The following is a 27240-nucleotide window of genomic DNA, read 5'->3' on the forward strand; positions in this document are numbered from 1 at the left end:
AACAACAATAATAATAATAATAATAATAAATTTATTATTATTATTAGTGTTATTTACATTATCATTTTATTATTATTATTATTATTATTTGTTGTTGTTTTATTCAAAACATATATAATATAATAATACATATGTAATATAAAACACAACAAAAATAACAACATAAATAGCAATAATAAACATTATAGCATAATAAAATAATAATAATAACATAATAACATTATAATGACATAACAATAATAACATAATAATAATAAACATAACAAAAATAATAATAACAACAACTGAATTATAACAACATAATAACAATAAAAAGAATCTCTATTTTATAATCTTAATGTAGTCATTTTCTTGTTGTAAATAACCTTAATATATTAAACTATAAAATTTAGTATGGTCATTTTAAGAGACTAAAGTGAAGAAATTACATTTACAATCGTATTAATCAATGTCTATTTTCTTAAATAATAATAATAATAAATAATAATAACTATAATTATTATTATTATTATTATTATTATTAGGGTTGTTTACATTATTATTTTATCTATAGTTATTATTATTATTATTATTATTATTATTATTATTATTATTATTATTATCATCATCATCATGTTACTATTATGTTTTATTTATAATATATAATAATATAAAAATAACCAAAAATAATAGGAACAAATTAATAATGTTGTTATAATTAACGTTATTATGTTAAATTATTAACTTTATATGGTCTTTTTAAGAGACTGAAATAAAAAAATAATAATATTGTTACATTTACAATATTAATTATTGCATATTTCCTCGATAATAAATATAATAATATTAAATTTAATTTATTAATATAAAATATAAATATTATTATTACTAGATTTGTTTACATTATTTTTTTATTTCTTCTTAATATTATTGTTATTATCATTGCTACTATTATTTGTTGTTTTATCTATTATTACATTAAAATTATTTAAAAAAATACAAGCATATAAAAAAATCAAAAAACACCAAATGGAACCTTATTATAAAATATTACCATTATTTATTTCTTTATTTACTTAATTTTTGCATCTTTCCACCAGTACTTTATGTCTTTAAGAAATGTGATTTTCTAATACTTCAAGGTAAAACGATTTCAGTGCTCACCAGGAACAACATCAGAATGTTTCCCTCAGGAATACGTCTGCTGTATGGCTACTCTTAATATTGTGTGACAGATTGAGTTCAGGATTTGAGCACAAAGGCTTGTTATTTCTCCTCAGGCCTCATTAGAGAGAGAGTGCAGGCTTGAATTGTGCAGATGTAGAGAAAGAGGCCTTCAGCAATGATCAATACTCATCCAGTTTCTCTTCTAAGCTTCAGAATTCACTCGGAAAATACAGCTGTCAGCACAACGCTCAGACGATCGATAACAGCATCTCCTGAAAGCCAGAGGACTTACACACACGGCTGAAAACTCATCAGCCGTTATACCTGTCCATCTTAAACCATTACAGTAAGTGACTGAGAAAAAAAACAGCTTAGGTCTGAACACATCTACAGTAAAATAAAGCAAAAACACAGTACCAGTCAAACGTTTGCCCCACATTTTTGTTTTGTTATTTTCTGTTGTGTTGTACTTTACTTTACTTTACTTCTAGTCAGACGTTTGCCCTGCATTTTTATTTTATATTAATAACCGGTTGATTGAGTTTTGTTTAAACATTACAAAGGGCTTATTTTAAAGCCTCATTTGAAAAGTTTGCCTTAAATTTTAATTTTATTAATAATTTATTTATAATAAAATAAAAATTATAAAAAATTAAAAATTATTAATATTTTTTAATTAAATTTTATTGACTGGTTGATTGAATTATTTAAATAATAATAAATATAACAATATTTTGTTATGTGTTGTTTACATTATTATCTTATTTATATTATTATTACTATTATATAATATAATTTTGTAATATAAAAATTACAAAAATAATAACAAATGAATTATGATAACATAATAAAAATAATAAACATTTTGTTCTCTATTTAATAAACTTAATAAACATAATTTTATTTATTTTATTGACCGGTTGATTGAATTTTATATGTAAAGATTTTATTTTAATTTATTTACCAGTTGATTGAATTTTGTATGCACAATATTGTTTAATTTTATTCTTATTTTTACTTTATTTTATAATAAAATAACATTTATAAAAAGAAAAAAAAACTGTTTATTTAATTTTATTGACTGGTTGATTGAATTACTTTAATAATAATAATAATAATAATAATAATAATAATAAATATAATAATAATAATTGTCTTTATTAGTGTTGTTTACATGATTATCTTATTTATAGTATTATTACTATTATATAATAATTTTGTAATATACAAATTACAAAAATAATAACAAATTATGATAGCATAATAAACATTTTGTTCTCTATTTTATGAACTTTAAAAACAAAATTATTTTATTTTATTTTATTGACTAGATGAAAGAATGATTTTTATTTGCAAGATTACAACTTATTTCAAAGGCTCTGAATTATAAAGTAAAACAAAACCACTGCAAGTCAACAAAGTGGTAAATAACAAATATACAAAAACACACAAATTAATTACAATATCACACACACAAATAAACAAAAAAATGAAATAAACTTTGAACAACAACTCTGTATGAACAAATACACTTTTACAAGATTACAAAAAAGTATTAAAATTATCCTTTATACGTCTTTTAAAACTTGCTAACTTTTTTTTAGTTTTGGACTGGTAGTTTATTATATTACCGCTGTGATGTCAAAGCTGAATTTAAATGTTCAGCATCAATTCTCTAGTCTTCTGTATCACGAGATCCTCCTGAAATCAATCTAAAAAAGTTGCTTTTGTGCTCAAGAAATGTGTATTATTGTGTTGAAAGTATGAGCATTTTATTGAAGCTGTAGTATATTTCTTACTAAATTAGCTTGTTTTAAGGCTTTTCTCGTGAAATGTGTGATGAATGTCTTGCTTAATGCATAAATGAGGTGTGAGTCTGCCCTCTGGGGGTTGTAGAAAGCAAATGCTGACTGATTTGAAGTATTTTTGAAAATTAAAAGTATAGAAGTCACATAATCCAAATGGCTTATGGGAAATATTTAAAAAATGAGACGAGGTATTTAGGGTACATCAGTAGGATACATTTTTAAGATTAGGCAAGATGCCACATTATTTAAATAAGATAAAAAAAAAAGATTTTATCTACTTAAAAGGCATATGAAGTGCAGGGAAAGCTGTATTTTAATGTTTAAACTTTCTAACTTCTGTGAAAAAATTATTGGTCAATGTTTTTTCATCATTCAGAGTATATAATACATATATTTAAATCTATCTTCATATTCAATTATATTTAACACATATTTATGTCAAGATGAAAAAAACATACTTAAAATAAAATGTTTAATATCTCAAGACATTACATTAGTATATGAAACAAATCCATTGACACACTGATTGATATTTACTTTCTGTAGATTTAAAAAAGGTTTCCTAAAACAACAACAACAACAACATTTGATTATTTTTTTAATATTATTGTGTTTGGTAAAGACCAAAACCAACAAGAAACATTTATGTACTGGGGAAAAACAAAAGTGTCTTACACAAAGTTTTAACATTTAGGTAAATAAATAAATTAACCTTGTATAATATACCTAAAAATATTATATAATAATATATATTATATTTTCTGTAAATGTCTCAATAAAGCATGACAAAAAATAAATAATTATATATATATATATATATATATATATATATATATATATATATATATATATATATATATATATATATATATAATTTATATAAATATATAATTTCTTTTCACAGAATAAAATGTCAACAGAAACCTAATATACCTTCTAATGTACAGGTGTGGGTGGGGGTATTAAAATACTTCTGTTATACTTCTATTGTTCTGATTAATAAAAAGACCCACATGTCATTTGAAATTTTAGTTTTTATCTTAAAAACAAACAAACAAACAAACAAAATAAAAAAAATTTTCAGCACTACAAAACCATAAGCACATAAGTATATTTTCAAACAGTTCCATTGCTAACAAAATAAAGACACACAACACGCTGAATCTTCCATGAGGGAAAAGATGAGCATTGTTTCATTTTAATCTGAGGAATTAGAGTAAAAACAAATGTCATATACAGCACAAGAACTGAAAAAAGCAGTTAGATCATGTGTTCCGCACTCCTATTTTACATTAGCACAGTTCTAAAATCTTCAACAATGCCTTTTGTAAACTCTGATAGTACCTTAGAGCACTTTCTAAATCATTTCAAAATCATATACTTACAATTCTGCAAATATATATACTGTACATACATAATATTAATATAGAAATATGGTTATCTAATGCTGTTTGAAGCAGCACTTTATTTGTTTGCAAGATGGTAAATGTGAAGAAAGTTAGGAAACAATTAGTTCTTTGTTCTAGTTGAAAAGATACACAGTGCTAATTTGTAAAAATCATACAAGTGAAGTCAGTAAACACAGCCTGCCACATGGAGCCATGAGTTTCCTGCCAATATGTCACTTACGCTTAGAAATATGAGCTTTAGCCCTCGGTGACTGGACTAGCAAGGATTCCTATACAGGCAATGTGGGGAAAAAAGGCAATATCCAGAGTCTAGTGTGTGATCAGCATGTCAAGATCATTTTTCAAACAGCACAGATCTAAATCTCAGGAAATATTCATTCTCTACCGAAATTATTTATTTCTATTTAGGTGATTCAGGTAAGGAAGTAGTGCTTTTTTGATGATTAATAGTGACTAATCACACAGAAAATAAAAGTTTATATGTATTATGTATTTATAAATACATCAACATAAATGTACATACTTAAAAAATTGTGATATTTTAATATTTATATATCACTTTTACATAAAAATAAACATTTTCTATTCATGTATAAACATGGATGGATGTAAATATATATATATATATATATATATATATATATATATATATATATATATATATATGTGTGTGTGTGTGTGTGTGTGTATATATATATATATATATATATATATATATATATATATATATATATATATATGTGTGTGTATATATATATATATATATATATATATATAGTCAACATTTAAAGTGAATCATCACCAAACTTCTTTCCACCACTAAACAAATCTTTCATTAAACTTCTCCTAAAGCACAGTACACAAAAATATGTCAATGGCAACTTTAATCTTGTCTGTGATTAGCCGCAATTAACCATTAAACAGCACTAGAAGTACTAATAAAAGACCAATATTGTGAAATAGCAGTCTCATAGAAGGCAGATAATTATGACAGGATGTATCCTTGTATTTTAAACAGATAATCACCTCTAATATGACAAGAAATAATCACGACCGTAACAAAACACCACTGTAATGGGCCTGCAATCTCAAAAACAAGACTGCAATCATTTCTAGACCATATAACCCTTATATTATGCTAAGTGCTAATACTTCTGCTTTTCATCCTGATCACACACTTTAAGATGCGCTGCTATGAGAGTTGATCTCCAGTGTCAGTAAAAACGAGAACAAAAATAAGACAAACGCATTTGAGAAATGATGACAAGAATTAAACAACATTAAAGGGATCGTTCACTCAAATGAAAATTTACTCACTATTTACTTATACTGAAGTAGCTGCAAACCTGCATGAGTTCCTTTTTTAGGTTGAACAGCAAATAAGCTAAAAATAGTATTGACTTCATAGTATTAGTCTTTTCTTCTATAGTCAATAGTTACAGGTTTTCAGATTTCTTCGAAATATCTTATTTTGTCTTGAACAGAGTAAAGAAATTTAAACTGCTTTGGCAGAAGTGAAGGGTAGGCAAATGATGACAGAACTTTCCGTTTGTGTGAACTATCGCTTTAAGCATCAAAAAAGCCTATGACAAGTTAGTAACACTTTACAATAAGGTTTATTCATAGTTACTAGAACTAACATTGAACAAATTCATTTTTACGCTAAAAGTGGCATATGCTAATGTTAGTCATTATTGGTCAATTTGAACAGCATTCATTAATTTCATTTTGACATTGAAACTGGCTCGTATTCATGTTAGTTATTACTGGCCAACAGAAACATTTAAAAATAAGAATATTTAAGTCATAAATAAACACTGTTTACAATGTTGAAACGTTTCTAACAAAAAAATCGAAATGTTTCTTAAAACAATTCTAATATTGACTTGAAGCTTTAAGTTACTTATAGTCCAACAAAACAACATTTAAACTAAACATTTAATTAAGACTAATAATGTTTAAAAGAATGTAATAAAAATAGTTAATTGGTTGTATCCAAAATCGCCCCCTATACCCTCATTCACTATTCTCTACATTAGTTCACTTAAAGTAGTGAATAAAAACTAGCGAGTGAATTCGAGAACTTAGTGCACTGGAAGGATGCTATTTTGTTTGGCGCTGGTTGATAAATCCTCAAATTATTAGTTTTTAAATTTCTTGGTCAGACACTGTGCTAGTTTTTTTTACACTTTGCAAACTTTGCCATGTATTCAAATGTTAATTTAATAACTCAATAATTTAATTCAAAGTGTAGTTTCACAAACTGATTTCGAGGAGCACGTTATATGATTGACTACAGCTGGTCCTTATCGCTAATCATTAGCTAGCCTATCAGATAAATCCAAAATTACTATAAAACTTCATTCCTGATCTTTGTTTTGGAACACCCCCTCCCCCCTTCCTTCCCTTCTCCCTCCTCATTAATTCTAAGATCGGGCGACAAGGCGGCTCAGAGCCTGGCTCTGCTGCCTCGCAGCGGGAGGGCCAATAGTTCAAGTTCTAATGAAGCCACTCTCTGCACGGAGTTTGCATGTTCTCCCCGTGTTCGCGTGAGTTTTCCCCGGTTTCCTCCCACAGTCTATAAACATGTGACATAAACGAATTGTAATAACAGTTTCAAGCACTTAACGCATACTAAAATGATTCTTATAGAACCACCATCTTAACCAAGGTATGGGTAAAAATGAACCGCGGGCTCTCGAAAAATACCTGATCTTGTATCCTCCTAATGCTCATTTACCAGGAGGGAACCTTGGGCTCATGCTGACCTGGGACAGCATGTCAAACCTGCTATTATAGTCGAGCATTATCTAAGTGTGAACTCTTGAAAGATGGAACGTTGGCTGAGTGGTTAGCACTGTTGCCTCACAGAAAAAAAGGTCGCCGGTTCAAGTCCCAGCTGGGTTAGTTGGCATATCTATGTAGAGTTTGTATGTTCTCCCAGTGTTCGCATGGGTTTCCTCCAGGTGCTCCGGTTTCCCCCAGAGTCCAAAGACAATATAGGTGAATTGAATAAACTAAATTTGCCATAGTGTATGAGACTGTGTGTGTGAATGAGTGTGTATGCGTGTTTCCCAATACTGGGTTGCAGCTGGAATCTGCTGCGTAAAACATGTGCCGGAATAGTTGGCGGTTCATTCCACTGTGGCGAACTCTGATAAATCAGAGACTAAGCCAAAGGAAAATGAATAAACAAATTAATTTATTTAGAAAATTATACCATTAGTATTACGCTTTCTATGCTATCTTGTGGTCAGACGCAGAAGTTTGCCTTATGAAATCTAAGTGTATTATGGGTATTCTCTAGCCACTGAGTGTACATTGGTTGTACATTTGTTATTGTGGTGCATTGTGGGATTGATTTAGAGCACTATAGTTTCCAATATTATCTGGATGCAGCCTTTATGATGCAAGCTGAGATTGCATCACTCAGCGATGCAATCTCAGACTCAATGCACTCAATGGAGTGAGTGATGTCACTGTGATGGGTAGGGTAAGGTGGGCGCATTAAAAACATTGGATACAGCTCCGATTGCACTGCACCAGGTCTGCATCCAGACCCCTCTCATAGTTTCAGACACCAATACAATGCACTATTTAAAACTATAGGGAGCGATTTTGAATACATCTATTGTTAGTTCATGAACGTTTTGTACCTTATTAAGTGTTACCAACAACATCAAACAATTTATTTTAAATTCCCCATAACCAACGCCAATAGCAATAATACTGAATAAATTGTATTTATTGTTCTACATTTAAAAGAAAAAACATGGCAAGCTAGTTATCAAGGTACTGCATCATATGTTAAAAACAGAATTCAGGTGCAATTCAGTTCAGCTACATATATATAGGGGAATTAATTTGGTTTGTTAGTTAAATTTAAACAGAAATGTTTAAACTATTTTAGGGTTCCGGAGACACTGAAATTGCATTGGTGAAACCCCTGAAGTGCTTATAATTTATTTTCGGGAGTGGCAACAAAAGTAAAAAAGGCATGTATCGGTGAGCAAATCGTATATAAAAAAAAGAATAATCACAAAAAAATATGACTTTGTTAAATAGCATTTGAAACTGAACACTGTAAGCTACGTATATATAATGAAAAATCCACAATAACATTCATTATAGAAGTTTAAAAAGGCTGTAGGTGGAATATAACGAGTGGAATGTGAAACTTGAAATGTTTGATTTAAATAAAGAGTGAATTCATTCCAGGGTGGCGGAAATAAAAGTAAACAATATCAGAGGAACCGCCAGGGAAAACTTGTAAATATTGAATGTTTTTTTTTTTTTTGGAATCAGTGTTTTCGCTTTTCACATTCATCCCTTTTTAAAAGCTACTTGTTGATCATAAACTATAATGTTTAGGAATGTGAAATATAATGTTTACGCTGCCCAGTCTATATTAAGAGCACACTTTTTTCTTTAAATCTATAAACACACACTCACACTCTCTCTTTCTCTAACACATACACACACTTGAGATGATGAGCTGACGTGATTAGGTTTAGTTGCTGTCCTCTTTCGCTTGAGGAAGTGTTTTCTCTGAGCCCTCGAAGCGCTGAGAGGCAATGGCAGCTTGATGAGACATGCTCTTCCTCACTACGTCTCCCTTCCTCCATAGTGTAATCTCCTAAAATACACAAAAAACACACACATAAAAAAAACCTGTTAATGCTCAAAAATGATCATGTTTTAGACATGATCAAAGTCAATATATTATTATATTAAAATAAACACTAAGCACATACATTAAAATAAAATTATTTTGTTTAAAATCAGTCACATCTGACTAATAGCATTGCGTCAAGGCCACATAGTTGAATGGAAAAAAATAAAACCGATAGCTGGTTTTAAAACCATAAGTCACATTTAATAATCTAATGTGGACATCATGAGAAATAAGCTTGTGCAAAGGACTCCTATTTTAAAATATAATTGTTAATATATTATTTTTTATTACCATTAGCTTCTTATTAATAAGCTTGTGCAAGAGACCCCATTCTAAAATATGATTATTAATATATTATTATTCATATATGCTTGTTATTAATAAGCTTGTGCAAGGGACCCCAATCTAAAATATTATTATTAATATATTATTATTTTTATTAATATTAGTTTGTTATTAATAAGCTTGTGCAAGAGACTAATATTCTAAATATAATAATATTCTAAAATATTATTATTATTTTTATTCATATAAGCCTGTGCAAGGGACCCCATTTTGAATTATTATTATTAATATTATTATTATCATTATTATTATTATTATTATAAATACATTAAATATCTATTTAGTTTCTTGCATAAATGCATCTAAAATATATTATTTTATTAAGGCATAATATTACAACACAATATTATAGTACTATTTTTATTTATTTACAACTGATTATGTTGTAATGATGTAATTAATCAAATTAAGCTTATTTAAAATTATTTTATTATTTCGATAAATATAGTACATTTAATTTCTTATATTTTAGCACTTTTATGAAATATTTTATAATATTTAATTTTACTTGTATGTTTCACTTTTATTTTAGCATGTATATCTTACTCAAATGTGTCATTGTTTATTTTAAATGATATACTTATATTTAATTTATTATAAATAACATTTTCTTTTTAATTTAATCCCTTTGGGTACCAATTTTGAAACACTCTACTATAAACAACTAATGAGTTTATTTATTGACAAATTATTATCAAATTAGCAGTGTGTGGAAAATTAACAATATAGATACTCTGGAAGAAAGTAAATATCAACCTGTTGTTTGAAGTAACGCCTCTCTTCTTCATCAATGAGTACAAGGTTCAGGTAATAACGAACAGAGAATTTCTTATTAATATCCCTCATGGTGGGCGTCATCTCATATCCAGCCAGAAAAAGACGGATAGGGATGGATTCACCTAAAGCAAGCACAGACAAAGCTAAAAATTGGACTACACAGAAAATCAGAGTCATTTCAAACTAGGTTTCACTTTAATCCAACAGAAACCATGAGAAAGATTTAGGAAACTGTTTCATACCTCGAACTGGAGCTCCATCCATGATCTCATATTTTGCAATGGTGTCATTCTCATGGTACACGTTTGGCCCCGTCCCCGTCGTCTCCCGTTTAATAATATCGATTTCCATGTGTTTGATCTTAATTCTCACCAAAAGGAAATAGATCTTTCCCACAATTACATCTTTCAAGTGATACCTGACATTTTTAAGGGGGAGAAACAAGGACAATTGCAAACAAGATTTCAGTGCAGTGTTCTTAAAAAATTTAATTGAACACTTTCAAGCACTTTCCAGATGCTCTTTTAAACTTATCCAGCACAATTGTAGTAAATTACATATTTACATACAGTTGAAGTCGGGATTATTAGCCCTCCTGAATTATTAGCCTCCACCTGAATAGTTCCCCAATTTGTTTAACAGAAAGATTTGATTCAACACATTTTGAAACACAATAGTTTAATTAGGTGATTTATTGTAATTAGACAAGTCATTGTAAAATGATGTTTTTTTTGTAGACCAGTGGTCCAACCACCAGGCTGCGGACCGATCAATAGGTACTGGGCTGCACAAGAAATCATTAATTATTTCCGTTTTATTTATCATCCAAGTCTGAATGATCTTTTATCCTAAAAAGACTTTTATTTAGAATTTTATTTTTTTTTTAAATGTAAAACTTCTTTTATTCTAGTCAAAAAATAAAACAAATAAGACTTTCTGCAGAAGATAAAATATTATAGGAAATACAGTAACAATTGTCTTGCTCTGTTAAACATCATTTGGGAAATATTTAAAAGAGAAAACAATTTATAGGAGGGCTAATAATTCTCACTTCAACTGTGCGTCTAGAATATTAATCATATATCAAATGCTATTTGTTATAATAATAAAGATATATAAATAATAATCAACAGTATAGTAATCAAAGGATTTTTATGGGATGTTTGCTCTAAGCTTCACATTGAAATAGTCATTTACTCTCTTAAAATAACAATTACTCACATACATACGTGTCATTTTTCATCTTAAGTTTATATTTATTTTAATTTCATGCATTGTTCACATTGGTCAATAAGCAGTAAGATTCATGCGTTTTGTCTACTCCCACTGTTTAAGCAAAGGGTGCAGATAAAAAGATTGTTAATTATTATTAATAACTATTATTATTAATTATTATTGCCTATGTAGCAGCATAAATTTTAAAAGCAACACAATTAGTTAGTTTATTTTTATAGCACATTTTTTACAGCAAAACATTGCCCAAAGTGCTGAAAGTAATCAATACAAATTAAAATAAGTCCTACATCACATACATAATAATTAAAACAGAAGGCAAACCCCTTAACATTAAAAAGACATCAAATGGTAAAGAACAAAGATGCAATTTCAGAAGCTTTTTAAAAACAGAATGAGCTGGAGTGCGTCTAATGTGGGGTGGAAGCCCCTTCTAGAGTTTTAGGGTGATAACAGCAAAAGCCCGATCCCTACATAGTTTACACCGGGACCTTAAATGACATTTTCAAGCAATTTATCCAAAATTATATCAACTCTTAAAAACAGCTAGATTCAATTTCAAGCAATGAAATTTATTGCTTGATCCAAGCAATAAAAAACACCACTCCTCTGGCTGTTTTTCAGACTTACTTGGACTTGTTGTATTCGAACTCGATGTGCAGACAGTCCTCAATTCCCACCTCCATCTTAATGGAGGAGTTGAGCTCTGGATATGTGCTGAGTGTGTGCACAACGATGTCCATCTCTTTACAGATGTCATTCAGTCTCCGGCTGACGGTAGCCCGCAGGAAATAGCTGAAACAAACAGATTTAGAAAGGACTTTACGTATCATCCAAGTGTAGAAAATATTGTGGGATATTTAGATTTACATTCCGATGTTTTGTTTTTTGCCGTATGAATAAAGTTCCACCAGACGACTTCAACTTTAATTCATTTAGACTGATTGGGTGATTTTCAGGGGAGTATATCATGTATAAAATTTTGTAAAACAATATCAAGCTAAGATAAAAACAATAGAATGAATAAACAGCGTTTTGGATATCTTGGGAGTCTAACAGTATTCAGGTATGGAACTGAAATAACACTGTATAGACTTTATTGTATAAATGGTAAAAGGCTCTTATGGGAACTCTTCAAATACAGTCAGAGGTCTTAAAAAGCACAGTGAATAAACATTTATTTTATATGGCACGCACTGCAATTTTGATGCTGAAATTAGCTATTGTGCATGCAGCATGCCTAGTGGGAGCTCACAAATACAGTCTACTGAACTACACAATGTCAGGAGCACATACCGTAGTTTTACATTCTGGCCTGTGTAGGACTCATACGGTTTCTCCACATGCGTGAACTCAAAATCAAAAGTCTGCGACTGAGCCATTTCTCCAGGCCGAGCTAAATCCTTTACCAGAGAGACAAACTCATGATGGTTTCCTCTGTCGTAGTACAATTCTAGGGGAAAATAAGTTACACAATAGAACAACATTAGTACATGCACAAGTTTTGACATGATTTCTTAATACGTTTGCATATTTTGTTGCATTCTTTCAATTGAGATCAGTTCTTTAACGCTTTGGACATTTGAAAAAAAAAAAAAACATGAGGGTGATTGATCTTTATTTAAAACTTTCCTTTTAAAGGTACAATTAATAAAACTATAGAGATCTAAAGAATTTAACAAGACTAAGTGTAGTCTTGGTGATACATAATGTATAACTTTTAATAGAGTCCTAATTTAGGACAGGGAGTAACAAGCTTTAATGAAACACTATAACTTATGTTTAAAACCTATTATCCCATATTTTGATTTTACTAGAGATTTACTAGGGAGACTCATCTAAGAGAACCGATTCTTTTGAACATTCGTTTTACAGAACAGGCTGGAAACGATTCAGTGAATCTTTAGTAAGTATAGCGGTAGTGCATATCTGTTAATTATGCTGTATTCGTGTATAAGTGAGTTTATTCTTAATTACTTGTCTCACTTTAATTGTTGCATACTCAGAACATAATTCGCAATACTAATACCAACAACGTATGTGTTTAGATCATGTAACGTTAAGTCATAGGCAAACATTTCATGTTCTCATTTGTACTATTAGACTATTAAACTTTTCACTTCACTCACTAGTGCTCGACTTGTTTGAGAATCAACAGGTCGATAAGTTGACTTCAGAAAAGCATACCTGAAACTACCTCCTCTTGTTATTTGTTAACGAGTTAGTCTTAATTGAAGGAATCAAAATGAGACCGGTTCGTTCGATTCACTCAAATTGACCATCTTAAAAGAACAACTCATTCACGAATCAAACATCGTTAATGTGTCATATGTCACGAGACTAACTGAATGAAATGTGACACTTCTGCATGTTCGATGATTCAGTCCGCATACTATTTATTAAAACAAAATTGGCAACATACCTGCAAACATACACTGATATAAATCTTGAAATGTGTCGCGCGGTCACATTAAAACACAAATACGTCACAAGCATCGCTCGCACTTACCGATTTGCCCGATGAACTCTATTTTGATGCCCTGATGCTCGAGCCTCTTTCCTGGGGTCTTCAGTGTTACGTTTACTTTCCCCGAGACAGTCTCTCCGTCGTAAAACAGAAAGTATTTGTCTTTTTTCCCATCCTCTGTTTTGTGCTCGGCCTTTTTTCTCGTCTCGGCATCATTCAGAACTATGTCAATCTCAGCACTTTGTCCGAAACTGAAGAAGCTCATCCCGACACTTGTGCTGGATTGGACTGCTTTTGAATTCTAACACCTGGTCCAATTCCACATCAATATAACGTTACAATCCCGTCTTCTTCACTAGCGATCTGCAGCGATGCATGCGCCTTTATAATATGCTGCTTACAAGCAAACGTGGGCTAATTCTTCATACGGCGACTGAATTAATACCTGCGGAGGATTTTCCAGCAATGTAAAAACAGGCACAAGCTTCAGAAATAATTTTACTACCGGGTAGTCCACGTCATAATGTTTTCAAAATAAAAGTCTTGAGCGTCAGATCGAAATTAAATGAAGATAATGGCAACTGTAGCCTACGTAACGTTAGGGGTGATTGATTTTAGGACAATTCATCATTCTGATGTCTCAGATGATTGTGGACTCAATGTTCTTGATTTTACAACTACTAATATATTTTTTCAATTAATTGGATAAAACCTTCCCCAAAGTAATTCACTATGGTTGTATATTCCAAATCTTTTCTTTGAAAAATGCGGTGGATTAAACTTTTTGCTTTCTTGTGACTACAAACGTAATAAACTTCCCATTAAATTATAAAGCAATCATTAGAAGCATGGAAAAAATTAAACATAACTTTTCTTTACATATGTGCATTCAATAAAATAACCAACAGGTGTTGCATTAACACAAAAGGATATTTAAAAAAGATTGGTTTGACAAGGGAATTATTTTTGTTTCAGATTTTCTAAATAGCAGTGATGAGATTTATAGTTATCAAGAAAATCTTTCTTCTTCAGGGATTGTTTTTTTCTTTTTCTTTTTTTTTGCATGATGATTATAATTTGATTGTAAAAAGCATTATCTTAAAGCAAATTCCAAAAAAAACTGTACTTGGTGGTATCAGTATTTTGTGTAATAACTTCTACTTCAGAAAATGTCTTATTCAAGATAGTTGTTTCCTAAAAGCCATGTTGAAATGGAAACAAAATTTTTCTTTACCTTTTATAGATGATATTTGGTCAACAAGTAATACGTTTTTACTCCCAAATGAGGTAAAATAAATTAATTTCTAAATATTACACAGTCCCTGCAATATGTTTATTAATAAATTTTAAAAAGACTTTTCACCACATCCTTCTTTTTGGAAAACTAAGCCTGAAAGTCTTTTACATCTATTTTTTACTTGTAAATTCTCTGATGATATTTGGAATCAGGTTTTAGGGTTGATTTTTGGTTTATTTTACAAAATAATTAAATTTGACAAATGCATGATTATTTTTATTTTTATTTATTTTATCATGATTATTTTTATTTAAACTGTCTATGATACACTGGATAATGCAGTTTCACAAAATCAAGGCAAAAATAATGTCTATTACTCCCTCCTATAATTTTTTTCTGTAAAGATTAAAAATATTGTATAATTCTTCGACTATCTAATAATTTAAATATGATGGATCACAAATAAATTTGTATTGATTTGAAAAGCACAGAATTATTTAAAATAGCTAAATGTTAACATTTATAAACATTTCATTATTAACATATTATATTTTGACTTTAATATTAATTATATATCAGTCATTATGAGATTCCTCTTTAGTAACCATGTGATATCAAATTAAACCTTCATACTTTCTGAAAGAGTATTGCTAATGCTAAAAACATTGTCACTGTCTCGCTTAAAAAGTTATGTGTTACCTCTGAATTTGTTTTTTGTATTATTATTATTAAAATGTGTATAACAATGAACATACAAAAGCAATGACATAACAGTAGTGCAATAATAAAAGGAAAGAAAAAATAGGAAAAGTCATAATTAATAAGAAATTACCAACCCATATAATGTATATGTTTTTTTTTTTTTTTTTGTTTAAGACTAAAAAAAAGTATAATATTTTTGTTCACTTGTTTATTGACACTTTTTTGGTCTTTGTGTCACTGAATGTATTGTCTAATGTCTCCCTCTAGTGAGCATAATTTTGTCAGCACAAATACTAACATTTTTTTTTCCACACGTCACTGAATGCTTAAAACATAAAGCATTATAGTACAAACTAAGGAAGCCGGGTCCAACAAGATATATAGACTGTTTGACAGGCAGATTAAGTGCCAAATGGTTTCTAAATCCAAGTGCACTCGGCCTCTTAAATCTTGATAAAAAGGCCGCTTTTTAAAGCCTATTAACAAAATATATTAAACTGGTGATTATTTGATATTAGACAACGAAAAAGGTGAATAGAAAGCTAAACTGTGTGGTCAAATTCTTTCCTGGCACTCATAATCCTTTGTAAATCCCGTTTAACTGAAAGTATAAGGCAAGCCATTTTAACCAATATTTATATTTGATACTCGTATAAATATAATACTCAAAGAATCTAGCATATTTTTAATTTCATCAAAAGCTTTTTAGTAGGTAGGGATAGTGCTTTTTCTAGTAACTAAATATTGATTGAGTTAAATATGACAAATAGACTATTCTGAATCATAAACTATTACTTCTTATTGAGTTAAAGGGATAATTCACTGAAAACTGAAAATTCTGACATTCTTCTTTTGAACACAATATAGATTTTTTTGTTTCGGAAGATAGCTGATAACGTGTATCCATTCCATGTTTGTTTTTCCTATAAAGGTCAATAGTTACAGGTTTTCAGCTTTCTTCAAAATATCTTCTTTAGTGTTTTACGGAAGAAAGAAAAGATTAAAGATTTGGAACCACTTGATGGCAAGTAAATAATGAGTAAATGTTAATTTTTTTGGGTGAACTACCCCTTTAAGAAATGCTTCTGGGTACCACTGGAAGAGATAATGTGCCTTAAAGTACTGGTAACTGACGTCTTATGAACCTTACGCCGTCATTCACATCAAGGACAGTATAAAGAATGATACAAAGACACAAAGATACACAAAACATTTATACAGTAGCTATAAAAGAATAACAAAGCGCACTCCCACAACTATTAGATAAACAGTAGGGTATTATATTAAATGAATCAGAGTATTAAAATAAACTAATTATATTGACAGCCAATTAGTTTTCATCCTGCTTTAAAGATCTCAAACAATCAATGCGCCACAAACCACAAATCTGCTGCTTGATTATTTATAATGAGCAAATGACATCTTTAGTCTGCTGTTGAAACTGAAACTAGCCTACTTTTTGTATTTGTCCTCATGCTAATCACTTTTTTGGCTCACTGGTAAATAGAGTAACAAAATTGATCATAACGAAAAAAAAATGTTAAAAGAGCTTGCCATAACAAGGATAAACTAGAGTATAGCGTGGGTTATGCAAACGTAATCTCTGTTTACCTTTTGAATAGGCGCTTGTGATTGGCTCTCTCGTACGTCACTCTGTGTGTGGGCGTGGCCAGATCACTCTACTCTAAAACACGCTGCACCCTGAGCGCGCTTCATAACTGGCATTTCACTGAAAACCGCGGTAGGCATGAAACCAGTCACTCATCTCTTGAGTTGCAAGTCAGATCCGATCATGTGCAATTATTACTATTAGTGTTAATAAACTACACTTAAACCTGAACTTATCATTAGTTTAAGGATACTCAGCTGATTTGGCTTTGATTTTTTTTGGTGATGGCAGAACCGCAGCAACAGCTGGTTGACATCGACCCGGATTTTGAGCCTCTCTCTCGGCCGCGCTCATGCACCTGGCCGCTGCACCGACCGGAGTTCAGCGAGCAGCCGGGCAACTCGAACACGTCCTCTCCGGCACCGTCCGTCAAACCGGAGCAAGGAATCGTGGACTTTATCAACAGTCTAAGTTTACTAGAAGAGACCGAGGACTACCCTGACGAGAAGCCTGTGCTTTTAAACGACTTCCACTGCCAGGACAACTGCGCGCATCCCCAGCAACAGCATCCCCAGCAGCCGAATCCCCAGCTGACGCACCCGCAACAGGTGCCGCCGCTCCCCGCCCCGGCCAGCGGCTCCAGCCCCGCTGCGGCCCAGAGGAAGAGCAGCTCGTCTCGTAGAAACGCATGGGGGAATATGTCATATGCTGATCTCATCACCAAGGCGATCGAGAGCTCCCCTGAGAAGCGGCTCACCCTGTCGCAGATCTACGAGTGGATGGTGAAGAGCGTGCCTTACTTCAAAGACAAGGGAGACAGCAACAGCTCAGCCGGCTGGAAGGTAATGGCCCTCAAAGGCCAAGTAGAAAATTGAGGTAAAGTTGGTTTTATATTCACACATTCGTTGAGTGACAACTTGTGACACGGCCCCTGTATTGTTTACCATGCTGCTTTGAATATTCAGTCAAAAATAGCATGCAAGTATCAAAACAACACTAGCAGTATTTAATTGACTGTAAACAATGTTGTGCATTGACAGTCTTTGGCTGTTAATATGATTTACCAGTTTGCAATTTGCAAAGAATGCTTTTCTAAAAAATATAATATTGAGGAGAAAGTCAGAATGTGTGAATATAAAAACTTTACCTCAATAATTAGAAATTGAGGAAGAGTTTATTTAATATTGGCACATTCAGACTTTCATCTCAATAATATCATTTCAGAAACATTATTTCATTCATTAATTTTCCTTCTGGCTTAGTCCTTTATTTATCAAGGGTCGCCTCAGCGAAATGAACCGACAACTATTCCGACATATGTTTTACGCAGCGGATGCCCTTCCAGTCAGCAATCCAGTACTTGGGAAGTGTTATTTGCAAATTCTAAATAGTGGAATCATATTATAAACCAATGACTATCAAGTACAACATTGTTTACAGTCAATTAAATCATGCTAATGTTGTTTTGAAGTCATTCTTACAAGCAACTTCAGACCTAATATTCAAAGTAGCGTGGATGTAAACGAGATATTGAGCATGGCATGATTGTCACTGTTCAAAAATGAACTAATGTGTGGATATAAAACCAACTTTTCCTCAATCAAGTAGAAGTGTCATTAAAAGTAGCACTGCACATACCATTTTATGTGCAATGCATGTTTAGATAACTCACATTTAACAAAAAGATGAAATTCTTTGTTAGTTCTAGAGTTAGATATATATAAAATAAAACTCATTGTAAAGTGTTACTAACTTGCCATATGCTTTATTGACACTTAAAGCAATAGTTCACCTAAAAATTTAAAGTCTGTCATCATTTACTCACCCTCCACTTTGCTCCAAACCTGTTTTGGTTTCTTTCTTCTGTTGAACACAGAAGAAGATATTTTGAAGAATGTTGAAAACCGGTAACCACTGAATTTCAGTAGAAAAAAAACACTATGGAAGTCAATAGTTACAGGTTTCTAACACTCTTCAAAATATCTTCTTTTGAGTTCAATAGAACAAGAAAAAAAACTCAAACTAGTTTTTATCAGTAGAGCATGAGTAAATGATGACAGACTTCACATTTTTGAGTAAACTCGAACTGTATCTTTAAGATTTAAACACTCTCCCATTTATAAAGTATTTATTTACAGTTACACTGACGTGATGTAATGATTTAAAACTGCAAAAAGTAAAACCTGTCTGCATGAAACGCAAAAAAAGTGCAGTTGTTGGCTTAAAAGAGCAAGTTCTACCTGATAGTGATCTTCCACAAACAAGAGCATCTTAATCAGTTCATCTTCATTCACTGTAAAATTGCTTTACCTTATGAGACCTTAAGACTTAAAATTATGTTTTATCCTTTCAAGTACAAATCTAACAAAATCAAGACTTACAGAATGTGTGTTTATCTGTATGTGGAGTTGTATGGTAAGAGGTTATTTCATGTCATTAAATCATGTTTTATAAAAGGAATAGCTCACCCAAAAAGGAAAATTTACACACTGTTTACTCACCCTCAAGTGGTCCCAAGCCTTTAAGCAGTCAAGTTTTTTTTTTACAGTGGGTCTTGGAAGGGCCTGCATCCAAGAGCCGACTGTCCAGTCCACCTTAATACTTAGAGCTGAATGTTTTACTGATGTATTTTTGACTTGCTAATTTTATGTGTTGTTCATTTAGGCAACTTTAGCTTTTCGCCCCCCATATGTAGGCCTCTGAAAAAGGTGCAGCATAAAATAAGACTGTAAATTAGCCCTTCAAAGCGCAAATGCGGATTCCCTCTCAAAGCAAATGAATGACATGCGGTTTGTTATGGAATTTGAGGCACGAAGGAGGAGGGACCCAAATTCACAGCGTACAGAAGAATGCGTAACAACCCAGTATCAGCTGCGCATGTGGTGATGCCAGTTCAGTTTAATGATTGTTAATATCCTTGACAGAAATGGTTGTGGTTTGTCGGTCTGTCGTCACCCTGACGTAGAGAGAGGGTTAAATGACTCACTTAAATCACTTGCTTATGTAAAAAAAAATCATTTCAAACCCTTTGAAGCTCAAAAATGTAACGTTCATTTATTTTATATATATATATATATATATATATATATATATATATATATATATATATATATATATATATATATATATGTATATTTATATGTTGTCAGCATGCAAAAACACAATTTTTATGATGAAATATAATTAAAAAACTGACTTAGTTTGTACAGTAATAGATTTGTTACACTATTATAAAATGTTATTAAATATTTAAGTATAATTTTTTTTAGAAATGCTAAATTAAAGGAGTAGTTTACTTCCAGCTAAAATTTAGTCATTATTAACACATTATTATCTACTTGTTAACTGTATGAGTTTCAAAACAGAAATGTGTTTATATTATTATATATTATTATTTTATTGGTTTATTTATTGTTGGTTTCCAAACAGTTAATGGTCAACATTGACTTCCATAGTAGGGAAAAAATACCATGGATGCCAATGGTGACCATTAAGTGTAAGTAAAAGTCAATGGTAACCAACTATTCTGCATGTGAACTACCTATGCTTATTTAATTTTATTATGCATGGCATCCATACTATTCTGAATCTTCAACCTGAAGAAAAAAAAACCTGTTCAAATTTGGAACTGCTATTGTAGAACTGTCATTTTAGTTTAGAAAGTCTGAAACACAAGACTTTAAAAAGGGACGCATGGCTATCCAGAGTTGTTCCATGACCATTACGCAACGAGTAGACTGTGCGGTTATAACCAGTAAGTATAAATAATAATCTATCGTATTTTTTAGGCTTTAAAGTGCTAACTGAGACCACTTCTCTGAAACGCAGTAAAACGCCAGTCTGGACATGAGTTTTAATTATAAAATACCATTTTAAAAAAGAAAATGCACTAGAGGAAACGCAACCTTTTTGCATTGTTAGTTCACTAATGTTATTAAATCTATAATTCACCCAAAATACAAATTCAGTCATCATTTACTTACTTGTTGTTGTTTTTTTTCGTTGAACACAAAAGCAGATATTTTGAAGGATGCTAATACCTGGCACTCATTGGCTCCCACAGAAACAGAAGTTAATGAGTGCCAGCAACCAGCATTCTTCAAAATTTCTTCTTTTGTATTCAATAAAAAAAACGAAAATCATAAATGTTTGAGTTTTTTGGGGTGAACGATCTCTTTCATTTGAACAAATCTGTTAAAGTTACTGTTTCTAAGTTAGGCAAGTAATCTAGATACACGAGTGTGGTCATTTTGATTAGTAGTATTCATCATGTGACCTATTATACTAACACTCATGCGGCGGTATGTGATGAGTCTTGTGATTGGACAGCACGTTTGTAAAGCTCTTGAGGTCTTTTGAGGTGCCTGATGACTAAAGCCAGCTGTCATGAGTCCAGGAGAAGAAAGCCGCCACGAGTGAGGTGGAGCAAACAGAGAGCGGTTTCAGTGTTGAAAGGGTCTTTGTCAGCCTGTCATTTATCTCTAGAGCACTTGTTCCTGTCTCTGATTCACCCCTCTATACAAGCCACTTTTTGTTTCGTTGCTTGTTCGGTGCGTAAATGGAAACACAAATCCTTACCGTCACACACATGTCAAGGCCTCCTCCCATCGCTGAGCTAAAAATACCGGCAGGATTACCTGTCATTACAGGGAGACACATTTACCTAAAAGGTGTGGTTGGCCCCCCTCCTCACCGCCATGGGCTCTACACGCCACGACAAAACACTGTCTGGACTCCTCCACCTGTGACATCATAGTTTCAGCATTCCAGTCACTCGTAGGATGTTTGTAGGGGTTGGACTGTTCTTTATCTTACTGTCTGCATACCTGAGACTAAAAGAGAGTTTTGTTTCTGCCCTGGACTGATAGATTCCCGTCGGTGGCTGTCCCATTAACATACTAAAACCTGAGCAGAAAAATCAGGGGTTTGTCGTGATTCCAATAATCACTGTCATATGGTTTTAGGATTATAATTAGGGTTGCACAATGTATTGTTTCAACATGGAGATCGCAATGTACACATACAGTAGGTACAATAGCCCCATCGCTACATCTTTAATGTCATATATGATTACAGCCAACTAGGAGCCACAGTTTTGAAGGCATGTAATTTGTAGATTGACTGCGACGTTTAAACATTGTGGAATTGACATGTGTTTGTTAAACATACCAGGTGAGTTTAGGCAAGAGTTAGGCAAGAAACAAAAAAATAGGTGTAAAAACATAGCATTAATAAATATTAAGAACATTTCCTTTATATAGTAAATAACCGATATAGTGTCATTTTACATTCGCTTTTTCAATATTTGCATCCGATTACATTCGAGACATGCCGAAAAAAATATAAAACACCTTTTTTTTCTCATTTGCATCTAGTTTTTAGTTAAATTTAACTAGTTTACACACAAAAATGCTTTGCTCACTCTCAGAAATAAAGGTACAGGAGCTGTCTCTGGGGCAGTACCTTGTCAAAAGGTACATATTTGCACCTGAAGGTTCAATAATGGTACCTCAAAAGTACTTTTTAGGTACATTTGGGCACTAATATACACCTTTGAGGGTACCATTGTGGACTCTTTGGGTACAAATGTGTATCTTTTAAAAAGGTACTGCCCCAGAGACAGCTGGGGTCTGATTTTGTTATAAGAGATCATGTGATTATTAATATGTGTGTGAGTGCACACATCAGCAGGCTGAGAACATTGTAAAACATCTGAAATGTTGTTTTGATTGTTCTAAAATCCCTTAACTAATCCAGAACTGTAAAGATTGTCTGTGCTCTGAGCCACCACGTGTTCATTGTGTGTTGGCCTTTGTCTTCTAAACAGCAAGTGATTTATTAAACAAGGAAAATATTTACACAGCTTCTCCTACATTGATAAATTCCATTTTTACTATTGATATTTAGCACCAGTAAATAACATTTTGTTCTCTTTGACTCGCTGTACGGAAACTTTGCTTTATATCGATGATGAAACGATACATTGTGCAGCCCTAACAATATATATTACAGTTTTTTTTTCTTTTTTGATATTTTGCTGCCCTAATTGCAATACAAAGCTCAGCAAGAAATGTTTTATGTTATGTTAGTTTATGTTTATGCTTTTTTTTGTCGTTTTTTTCTGGCTCAGTCAGGACATACGTTCAGATTTGCTTTTGATTAGGTGTATGTTTTTTCCTAGATATGTCATTTCAAAATGTAATATTTTAAAAATATATATATTTGTGTATATTTTTAGACATAACAAGCTTCAACAAATAATTTATTAGGTTTTAAATTTGCAGTAATAGCTGGAAATTATGTGACTGCATGGCTGCTGTAAATTCATAAATCCACTTTTGCTGGAAAATTGTGTCATACTGCAATTTAAGAAAATAATAAAACATCTGACTTATGCTTGAAAGACACCACAAATTATTCCAGCAATTGTGACAACCTCATCTGTGTAAGCCAGCTGGACAGATTGTACATGTTGACATATTTAAATCAGAAAGAAAATCCAGTGTTTAATCGTGAAAGACATACAAACTGTAACTTATACGACTATTTAAAGTAGTGTATATGAAAGTGCAAGTGACATAGCTCTATTTAAGTGTATACTTTTCCCACTTACACTAAACATGTACTAGATGCTAAAGAGGTTTATGTATTGACTAACCTTGATAAGCAACGAGATATGTAGTTGCCTGCTTGGTTGTGGCTTCTGTTAGCTGAATTGCCCTCCCTGAATCTTATTGTGGAAACTTATTATATATATTCTGATTGGTTATTGTCAACTTTCAATGTAGATTTTGGGATCAAAGTTGTTGGTCATAACCAAGTGGACTTCCTCTTTGTCAGTTTTAGGTTCACTATAAATACTGAATTTAATCTTGAATCACATGGTAAAATTAGGTAGCTGTTGGAAGTGGTCATAGTGTCACCAGCAGGGGGCTCTCAACCTCTGTCTGTGTGAGTATGTGTGAGTCCTAATGCCCCAGTAAAGTAAAGGGGACACTATACTGTCAGTGAGTGCAGTCTTTCAGATGAGACGTTAAACCGAGGTCCTGACTCTGTGATCATTAAAAATCCCATGGCACTTCTCGTAAAGAGTAGGGGTGTAAGACCGGTGTCCTGGCCAAATTCTCTCCATCGGCCCTTACTGTTCATAGCATCCCAATCATTCCCATCCACTCCACCAATATCAGGTGTGTTGTAAGCGCACTGGCACCATTATGCTGTGGCTGCCAGAGCATCATCCAAGTGGATGCTGCACACTGGTGGTGGTGTGAGGAGACACCCCCTTATGATTGTGAAGCGCTTCGAGTGTATGGCCATACACGATAAATAATACACATTACATCACGTAAGTTAGTTGGTTAGTTAGTTAGTTAGGTAGTTAGTTAGGTAGTTAGTTAGTTAGTTAGTTAGTTAGTTAGTTAGTTAGTTAGTTAGTTAGTTAGTTAGTTAGTTAGTTAGTTAGTTAGTTAGTTTTTATGTAAAAACATAGCTGGAAATTAGCTGGTTCTGTATTTTCTGTTTATTTACTGCTGGTAATTGCATAATGGGAGTTTTATCTTAGACTTTTAATGTTGGAAGTGACTCTTATTTGCATTTTAGTAGTTTGTGACAAGATAATGTTTAAGAAATAAAATTAAGTTTGTAAAATAAGAGAAATAAGTTTGTAAAATAACAGAAAAAAAGGATGTTCACACTCTATTTTGATTGTTGAATTGAAGTTACATTGCATCTACATGCCAACTAATTATGATTAGATTATAAGTAGACTGTTAGGTTAGGGTTAGGGTTAGTGTACTGTAAACTTTCTTATAGTCAGTGAAATGTCTGTTGAAGGAGCAGTATCAACAGATATTAAGCAGACAGTCTACTAATACTCAAATGGACTATTAAAATAAAGTGTTACCAAAAGTGTTGGCAGTTTATTACTAGATTTGTACCAGTATTTACTGCACAAAAACACAAACAGTATATTACTTTAAACTAAAAATTGTCTGCAAGATTCACTTTTCAAACTATTCAACATCAAAAGCTTTTGGAGGAAAGATCAAGATTCCATAACGCCAATTCAAAAGCATAAATAAGTAGAAAAAAACATGAATCACCAAATACAGAAAACTATTAAATATTATACTATTAAATATTTTAACAGTGTAAATAGTTAGTTAGTTAGTTTTATGTCATGATTGTGGCTGTAGCTGTTAGAAGTCAACAAGGTTGAAGTGAAAATGCTACCCTGCAGTTCAAATGTTTCCAGGGTTCAGAGGTCAAAATTTTAAAGGTCATGCCACCAAGTTTGTGGAGCATGTCATGGGAGTCCATGTTTGAGTCGGAGCAAAATAATGAGAATACTATTCAGGCTTATTTTATGAGGTTTTGGCACCTAGTATGTGGTTTTATAACTCTCTCGTGCCTTTAAATATGCTCACTGTTCTTAATGCTCCTTAAGTAGTCAAGCTCACATTAACATACAAGTTGAATTCAACGTGAGTCGAATTTTGCAACTCATAACCTCTTTGACATCCTTTAAAAATTGCACACACTTTCTTTTTTTCGGGACCTGGCAGGCTGCACCCAGAGTTACAGATGTATTTATATGTCTGTGGTACAGTGATACTATCTTGTGTTTAGCCCTACTATAGCTCGCCCGTCTTGTGTAACGGAACACACACTTTACCATTCATATCATTGGCAGTTTCGCTGTTTTAAATCCATTCATGCCATTAACAGCTTTAAGAGTTACTCACCCGAATTAATAAATGAACTCATGTGGTTTTCATTAAGTTATTTAAAAAAAAAAAGAAAGAAAACCAAACATGTTTTTTCACTTCCCCCTCGTTCTCAGGCTTTTAAAAAATGTTTAACTCTGAGTCCTACTTACAGCACATGAACCCTGTTACCTCTACATGCTTTGAAGTTCACCATAGGCTTTCACCTCTCTCACTAACACACACACACACACACACACACACATACACACAGACATGCATGCACAAACATGCAAGCCATACATTCATATGATATGACAGAGTTTTCAGGCCATTTCAAGCCACACAAAATATTTGTTCAAGCTTATCTTGAGCAGATACTAATTTGTATCCTAGTCAATAAGTTTCGACTGTAGGCGTGCTGGCCACCGGTTCTTCAAAACCCACTCACTTTTGACCTGCTTGTGGATTTGAAGGCTAGTTTTTAACTCGAAATCGTGTACGTTTGACTCGAAATTTGTCTTTTGTGAACTCTGAAGCAGATTCTCAGAATGTATCCAAGAGATAAATATCAGTATGTACAGGTGAAGTGTTGGGAGGTACAAGTTTAGTGGTTTTGTAGGTGATACCTGCTCTGCATAATGTGTGTAGTGCACGCATTAGCATTGTGCAAGCTGCAGCAGAATTGAGGGCCACTTTGCTCACTTTTTTTTTTACGCACACATACACACACAGTCAAAATGAAAGAGCGAAAGGAAAGGGAGGAAAGCGCTGAAGATGAAATGAAACAGTGCTGCTGAGCTTACCACAGACACATGAAAGACCTTTTTCGCTGTGGCTCTGCGAGTTGGTGCAGATTTTGGCTCTGTGGGGTACGTGTGGCTTTTAATCTAGAGCTGCATCGGTGTGCATGCATGGGACAGTAGCGTGACAGAAAGTTACATGTGAAAACCCTCTAAATTCATCAGATATCAGGGAACAAAAAAAAAAAAAAAGTCCCCAAATTTAAATGTCAAATGACGACAAGCGGATGTCGACGCCAAAGGTGTAATGAAGAAATATGTCAAATGTTATTTTCATCATGTGCAGTTTTTGGTTGGAACTTGTGCTGTCAAAAGATCAAGCGT

The 27240-nt window shown here is 32.3% G+C and overlaps 2 protein-coding genes across 5 annotated transcripts in view; one reads left to right on the plus strand and one right to left on the minus strand.

The window, feature by feature from the left end:
* The window catches only part of foxo1b (forkhead box O1 b), a 94101-nt gene that overhangs the window by 23709 nt on the left and 43152 nt on the right, over positions 1–27240 (plus strand). Inside the window, exons 3-4 of one of the 3 annotated variants that reach the window (XM_073914115.1) lie at positions 1354–1492; positions 17700–18250. In XM_073914115.1, the coding sequence (XP_073770216.1) occupies positions 18107–18250 (144 nt within the window). In that variant the 5' untranslated portion in view covers positions 1354–1492; positions 17700–18106. 3 annotated transcript variants of the gene reach the window in all.
* On the minus strand, positions 8647–14356 carry vps26bl (vacuolar protein sorting 26 homolog B, like). 2 transcript variants are annotated; one of them, NM_001002415.2, is given in 6 exon segments: positions 8647–8999; positions 10140–10282; positions 10403–10578; positions 12024–12188; positions 12690–12846; positions 13903–14356. In NM_001002415.2, coding segments are annotated over 6 exon segments (990 nt in total). In that variant the 5' UTR covers positions 14126–14356; the 3' UTR covers positions 8647–8873.

The sequence above is a fragment of the Danio rerio genome, chromosome 10, assembly GCF_049306965.1.
Source record: "Danio rerio strain Tuebingen ecotype United States chromosome 10, GRCz12tu, whole genome shotgun sequence".
NCBI classification, from domain to species: Eukaryota; Metazoa; Chordata; class Actinopteri; order Cypriniformes; family Danionidae; genus Danio; species Danio rerio.